This window comes from Coffea arabica, chromosome 11e, assembly GCF_036785885.1.
Source record: "Coffea arabica cultivar ET-39 chromosome 11e, Coffea Arabica ET-39 HiFi, whole genome shotgun sequence".
Taxonomy (NCBI): domain Eukaryota; kingdom Viridiplantae; phylum Streptophyta; class Magnoliopsida; order Gentianales; family Rubiaceae; genus Coffea; species Coffea arabica.
In genome coordinates, this window is record NC_092331.1 from 54,620,998 (window position 1) to 54,628,532 (window position 7,535).

At 36.6% G+C, this 7,535-nt stretch overlaps 1 protein-coding gene across 2 annotated transcripts; it reads right to left on the reverse strand.

Moving 5' to 3' along the window:
• Positions 1 to 3,337: 3,337 nt before the first annotated feature.
• On the reverse strand, positions 3,338 to 7,535 carry LOC140021518 (myosin-binding protein 2-like). 2 transcript variants are annotated; one of them, XM_072072540.1, is made up of 4 exons: positions 6,003 to 7,535; positions 5,700 to 5,882; positions 4,168 to 5,581; positions 3,338 to 4,040 (listed from the first exon to the last, which is right to left on the reverse strand). In XM_072072540.1, exons 1-3 carry the CDS (start codon positions 7,357 to 7,359, stop codon positions 4,200 to 4,202), a joined length of 2,922 nt encoding a protein of 973 aa, XP_071928641.1. In that variant the 5' UTR covers positions 7,360 to 7,535; the 3' UTR covers positions 3,338 to 4,040; positions 4,168 to 4,199. The 2 variants fall into 2 exon arrangements, with proteins under 2 accessions (XP_071928641.1, XP_071928640.1); XM_072072539.1 differs by having other exon boundaries at positions 4,164 to 5,581.

The following is a 7,535-nucleotide window of genomic DNA, read 5'->3' on the forward strand; positions in this document are numbered from 1 at the left end:
TGAAAAATTTAATGATTGTGGAAATGCATATGGTTAGGTGAAGCATGATGCTACCATTGTAGTTTCAGATTGACTTCACGCTTTCGGTCATAACATATTTTTAGACAGCCAAACTAATATAAGCGTGTTTAAGACTGATTCAATGCATGTCTCAATTAAACAAGGTTCGAAACCTCCTGCTTACATTAAAAAAAAATATAAACAAAACTTGTTTCTTCGTTGTTTGTATAAATTTGGAGAGTCCCGTTTGGATTGCATTTTCCGTCATTTTTCATGGAAAAATTACTGTAGCGATTTGATGTATGTGAGGAAAAAAGCTAATAGGGAAATGTGTTCACGGAAAATGACAAAATTTTTCTATGGAAAACAGCAATCCAAGCAAGGCTTGATGGAGATGCTTGTTTGATTTCATCATTCTGGTGATTCATTTCGCAAAACTTTGATATCTATATAGTTGGATGAAGTATATAGTTAAAAATCAGATTGATTGGCGTTACACTTTTTCTGCGATGGAATGCCAATATTGTAAAGAAATCATTCCTTCTTTGTACAGGTTTGGAGAAAGTATTTTTTTTGGGTTAAGTTGGAAAGTTGATAAATTCATCAAAAAATTCATCTGATCACATTTACAAACAATATATAGCCATTGGATTATCTCAAACCAAATCCAATGAACCAAACCCAATGCCATGGCCCATGGAACATGCGTATATTGACCAAGCACCATTTAGCAATTTCGCTGACATTTAACTAGAAACGTGAGGAGACGAGTCACGGAAGCATTGAACTCGTAGATTGACCAAAGAGCCCGCGTTTCCCATTTTGGACTTCAAAAAGGCAAAACCCATTAAGATCTACATATATTGGCAACTAAATGATTCAGATTCGAATAGTTGGAATAAAAAAAAAATTTACCTTTGAAGATTTTTTTTTTTGATTTTTGTAAGTTATATTTGAGATTGTGCGTATTTTTGGAGTTGTTATTGTAGACTCCACAGTCAAAAACAGTTTTTTTTTTTTTAATAAAAAGAATATTCATATGGAGTTGTTATTTAAATTTTCTAGATCAAAACAATTTTAGTGACTAGAACTAAGGCAATTTAATGATTCAGTGACCAACCAGGCGGTGGATAACTCTTTGTAGAAGATACTTTTTGTGGAATTTAGTTCAAGAATTGAAACAACTAATTATAAGTGAAGCCCAGCTTCCAACTGGACAAAATTGAAATTTATTTTGGCATTATAAGCGCTTGGATTGAATTTCCAATACAAATTTCACAACAGAACAGAGCAAAGCTGCCTAAAAAAATTTTCTATGAGATTTAACAAACTCAAAAAAATCAAAATGCATAAAAAATGAGATTTTTTATGAATTTTCTGCTGTATTTTTTAATTTTCTATTATATATTACTTTTTTGAAGTTGTTGTATTTATTTTTTACTTAATTAATAGTTATTGAATCTCAAGGAAACAAAAAAGAATTAAAACATGATGTTTATGTAGGAGAAAAAACAATATAATAAAAAGTGGGACAGAGAGTGGCACAGGGTATGGAACAGAAGATCCGTTGCGATTAAAAATGGCACGACAAAGTCTGAAGGATTTCTCCACCAAAAGAGATGATCACGTATGAATTTAAAACACTATCTTAAATAACTCAATTGGGTGCATAATTCCTGCTAAACATTAGATTTGCAAAGCATATTCCCTAATGATTACCCTCGCGATGATGATTGGATTAAAAACTGTTTCAAGACGGCGGTAGCCTGTGGAGAACTGCCCTCCTTCATGACTCCATGTGCAGCCTTGCTGTAGATAATGCAGTCGTACAGTTTCATGCAGATTTAATTATCTGGTAGTGCTCCCTCGTTAAGTTTAAGCAGAAAGTTTCCAGAGTTGCTTAAGGAGCAAAGTTGCCAACAGGAGGATTATCCGTATCAAAGCCTTAATGATTAATGAGTATTATCAACTAAAAGAAACATGCAGTACTGACATGCCATCAGATCAGTGATGTAGATTAAATCATGTTGGACGATTTCTGCTGATGAAATTTGTTTTTTATAAAAAAAATTGTTTGCGGAGTCTTTTGCGCATGATGGGTTTTTGAGAAAAAACTTTGTGGTATACAATTTGCTTGGATAATCTGCATCTCAAGCCAACTGTGACGCACAGGGCATGCAGATTGCCAAAAAAGGAACTGATTGGTTAACATATATCATGTCAAGTTTGGTACCAGAATGAGACACAGTGTTACATTCTACATCAATTAAAGATGGAAAAGAAGAAAAGGAAAGAAAAGAAAAAACCCCACATAAAGTGGTATAGTAATTCATCAAACAATGGCCACAATTTATTAGTGATTCTACACCAAAGATAGGGGTGAAAAGACGTGATAATTCATCAAATAGTGCACCCCAATTTATGCATGTACCTTTTACGAGAAAAAGGAGAAACTACATGCAGTGAAAGTTGAGGCCAGAATGAGGGCCATTGATGATTTGATGGTACTATAAACCTTTTGGGATCATTTTTCTGTTGTACATGAACAAAACATCAAGGAACATCGCTCATTTGACAGAACGATTTTTCTTGGGTTCACTACTCGTACATTTGATTCAAGAAAGAGGTGGATTTGATTTAGTAAAAGCAACCAGGCACCATTCCTGATTCCCCTCCCCAACCAAAAGAAATGTGTTTTTTCTTTCTTTAAGATATACTAAAGCAAATGGTAGGACAAAACATGGCCAGCTAGCAGAACATGTACGTGAAATGTCTGATATTATGTTGCTGTCTATCACATATTCACATATTCCTAAAGATAAGGCTTTTTCCACTGTCACTACACGTAAAATATAATCACAAGAAATCATTAGCATCTTCTATATGCAAAGCTTGCATCTTTAATCATTCTGTTAAAATGCTGCCTTAGCTGTAAAACCATTTTACTATTCTGTGCGGTTTGGGATTAGTGATTGAGCTTTTAGTTGCATGTTCTTTTCAGTCTATACCTAACAAAGGTTGTTTATGCTTAAAGCATAATCAATAGTGACAGCAACTCTTTTGCTTCCTTTTTTCAAAATCTAACTATTACTGTACTACCATGTCTTGTAACAAGTCAAACCGATGAAGAATAAGCAGACCATAGTTAAGAATGCTATAAATCAGAAAAATTTATCTGGTTTAGAACTAGAATGTTAACTAGGGCGAATTTCACAAGGTAATTTGTGCTACAGTAAGATATATATATATGTTGGCTTGGGACTCCATAAGCCTATATTCTGAGCTGACCAAAGTTTCCACCATATCAGCTGACAACTTCTTGCTATAGACAAACATATACTTACTCAAACACTCATTTTATATACTTACAAGTGGATACAGAGTATTCAACTACTAACTTTGCCCTTCATATAATAAACAAACCTCTTGATGAAACGATGCAAAGATGAGATAGGAAAAGGGAAGTTTTTTACTCCTCTTTCCCTTACCTCGAAAATAATAAAACTAAAACTGGAAAAAAAAAGAAAGAAAACAAAAAAACAAAAGCAGGATTTGCTACTCCTAAATGCCTAGAAATAATCTAGCCCTACTCACCTGGCACTGGAATCTTTAGTTGGATATCTCCAGCTTTGCAAGCCAGGACTTTTCCTCACAAAATACAAATGACAGGACGGACTCGTTCACTAGACTACACACAGATACATTCATCTTCCCCCTTTCCCTCAAAAGGAGGTGATGGACACCGCCCCCCACAAAAATTTGGGTGTATACTGATGGACTCAATAACCAGGGGAAACAAAAGAACAAAGTTCAGGCAGACACTTCAACTTCCTGTCCACCAAGATTTCCAAAATGTAGACCATTGATACCAGGAGCCTCCTCTTCCACTGAAGGGACTTCCCATGACAGTTTCACTTATGACTGACCCAAAATTTTTTTGGAATTTCATACAGCTATCTCAATGATGACCAGAGGATCATCCTCTGCACTTCTTCTTCCATCGCAAGTCCATTGCTGCAACTGAACCGCAGAAATGCTGTCTGATATGCATTGACAAATTGGACAAAGAATACATCAGACAAATGTTTGTGTTCACCAACGTATCAATGAAAGAAGATAGTAAAATTTAAAATGACATGTATGGGCTAAAGGTGCAATATTACCAACCATCTTCTTTGGCATGATGTCGAAGTTCAATCTCATACTATAGCGCCATCACTGAAGTTTCTAGCTCGAAGCTCAACATTTCTCAAGTCTCGAAGATGTTGTAGTATTTCTTGAAGAAGATCCATTCCTTTGTCACCTTTCTTCAAGGAACTTATGCAATGTTTTAAGAACTCCCTATCTGCTTCAAGAGCTTGTAGCCTTTCATACAGATGATCCACCTCTTCCTCAATGGCCACGTTCTTGTCTTCCACTTCTAGATTTCTCATATCCAAATCATGCACCCCATTAGGATGATCAAAACCATTTAGATCTCCATTTAGTTCCACGTCTCCATTTTCATCACTGATTGCATCAAAAATAGGAAGAAGGCTCCTGCCTTTTATAGGGGTAATTCTTCTTTCATGGTGGTGTTTACCATTGATCATTTCCTTTGAGTATCCATTGACATGGCCATTTACTTCACCATCTACATGACCTTTTACTCCATTTTCTTCATGCAAATGTTCTAGAGGTCTAACATCCTCAAAGCGTTGTTCATCTTCATCATCCAACGTCACAAGCTTTGCTTCTAAAACCTTTAGTTGCTCTAGAATGGACAGCCTCTCTTCCTCAAAATCAGCTAAAGATTCTTCCAGATTCAGAACTGCATCCACAGGAGTGTTGTGGTGATTACTGCACTCATGATGACTATAATAGCTATCGTCTTCCTTTGCTTCTTGATTCAGATCAATGGACAACTCATCACTATCCTCAGCATTGCTGCATGAGGTTGAGGAGAATCCACTTCTAGCGCTTCCATCCTTGCTTTTTCTTAACAGTCTCATCCTTTCTTTTGTCTCATATTCCATTACTTTCCTCCTGCATATCTCCAGTTCTTTCTCTAGCTCCTGCTTTTCCTTTTCCCTCTTTACCATAAGCTCGTTTAAAAGTTGCAAAGCTTCTTGATCATATTCAGATTGTTCTTCCATCATTCTTTGATACTGCAAAGCTTCCATTTGCATTTGTGCCTTTTCTTCCTGAAGTCTGTTTATCATTGCCATTGTCTGATTAGTAGCCACTGCAGAAGCACTTCTTTCTTCTTCTAATTCGGCATATAAAGCTTGTAAAGCTTTTCTTTCAGCTTTTAGTGCGGTCTTCAGGCGTTCACTTGTCATGACACCATCACCGCACTCAAATTCACTGATGACACTTCCATCTAAAGAATCTTCAGTTCCTGAATCCTTCTTTTCAAGTAGCAGCAGTTTCTTGTGCAAAGTATGCAAACTGTCAACAGAGGTCGGCGTATCAGGAACTTTATCTTCTTCAATCCCATTTAAATCTGGGCAAAATGATGATTGATTGCTCATTGTTAGCTCACTCAAATCAACTGACGAGGTGTGCAATTCTATTGTCCATGCCAGAGCTTCCTCAGTACCTAAATAAAATACAGTTTGTTTTGGATTTCATTAGCACCTTGTCAAATAAAAAAATACATGAACGAACAAAGAAATTAGCTGTCAAATAATGTAGGATATACTTTAATCAAAGCTTACCATGGTCAGAATCGACTTGCATAATTGCCAAACTTGAGGAAGGATCTTTGGGTGTACATTCGTAGGAACTAATAGTATCTTGAAGTTGAACATCGTCTGTTGCATCCAAATCAGGAATTTCAGTACCAATTGAGACCTCTGCATCAGTCTCATTAACTTGCACTTGAGAAACTTCTTCAAACGCTACATTTAAGGGCAAATAATTTCAATGAATGTGTATAGTTGAACCACACACAAAATACATGAAGTCATAGAAAGATGAAATTCACAGCACATTCAAGACTGTTAACATATTAGTAGTACCTGGAGGAAAATCAATGTGTTTGTCTTCCTCTTCTGCTGCTAGCATTGCGGGAAAATCATCCGTTTTTGGAGATGGAGTTGTAACTTCAAATTGTTCAAACACATCCCTTGGTGAATGAGATTCAACAGCTTGGAAAACCCAAGAATTTTCATCCTCTTCCATTTCCACAGATTCGAGTATAGCGTACTTGGGCTCCTCTTCACTTCTATAGCTAGACATTGCTGCCTCCGACCCCAATTCTCTGCACTTATTTTCCACAACCATTTCAATGTCATCCTTACAGTTCACCTCAGTCTCCAAATTTGCTTCTTGAATATCATCATGAGTCTGATCCTCATCCTTATTTGTGTAAGTCATCTGATCTTCCTCAGTTGCTGAATCGATCATATCAACTGGAACTAACTTATTACCAGTGTAATCAAAAAAGAATTCCAAATGGTGAGGCAGGATTTTGACAGAGGCATCCTCTTCTAGAGAAACCTGAACAGATTTATCCTTCATGGTAATTTTTTCATTTTCCTTAACAATCAGTTCTTCCTCCTTTTCCACAGCTTCTTCTGTTTCTTTCAACTCGGAGATAGGCAGAGAAACAGAAAGATTCTCTGCTTCTTCCTCCATTATGATAAAACCATCACAAAACTCAGAAAGCATCTGATTTTCATCCTTGTTTCCAAAAGCAGGGCCATTTTCACACTGATCAGTATTGAAATCTGATCTGTTTTTCTCCAACAAATCGCTGCCTTCTTCCTCAAGATGATGACCTTCATGTTTAACCTCTGTGATCAAACTTGTTTTCTCATCAGAATATTCCAAGACATCCCAAGAAGAAGACTTGATCAGAATATAAGAAGAATACTTATTACTATCCGACTCTACACCACAGCAAAAACACTTCAAATTCACCTCACCTGCATTCTCAAGCACTACTGTATCATCATCTCCTCCATCCCTTTGAACCATTCCCATTTCTTTCATCCATGGCAATAAAGTTAGATTCTTTGCCCGAATTTCCGGTCTCGAGGACAAGCAATCCTCACACATATCCTGCGACTGAACCAACTTTTGATGGTTTGAACAATATCCCAATTGAGAAATCTCTGCAGCATGAGCCTCACAGAGAAGATCTCTGTGCATGTTCTTGTTTTTTGCTGGCTCAAAGACGTGATCAACTCTAGAACACCAAAGGCAGGGTGGTTTTAGCCCAACATATTCAGCAAATTTGATGATCAGATAAGAAAACAGAGAATTTAGCAGTAGCAGAACTATCAAAGTCCATTCAAGAACTGCATAGATAAGAATAAGTGAAATCTTATTGGTATTCCTATGTACCATAGTTGCAAACTTATTTGCTGCCATTTTTGATGATCAAATTCTTCAACATACACCAGAGAGAGAGAGAGAGAGTGGTTTTGAGGTGGAATGGACAGAAAAGAAAGAGGTAGCAGAGAAGAGAAAAGAGGTAGATCAAAGTGATGAATTTATTTTAGACTAAGAAAGAAAGGGCGGTTTGAACAGAGAGACAGCCAAAGAAG

Bases quoted from the DNA above. Each gene is read 5' to 3' on its own strand.
- LOC140021518 (XM_072072540.1), bottom strand. From the start codon at position 7,359: ATGGCAGCAAATAAGTTTGCAACTATGGTACATAGGAATACCAATAAG. The intron at 5,883-6,002 runs GTACTACTAATA...CCTTAAATGTAG, and splicing joins ACACATTGATTTTCCTCCAG to CGTTTGAAGAAGTTTCTCAA. The intron at 5,582-5,699 runs GTAAGCTTTGAT...TATTTTATTTAG, and splicing joins GCAAGTCGATTCTGACCATG to GTACTGAGGAAGCTCTGGCA.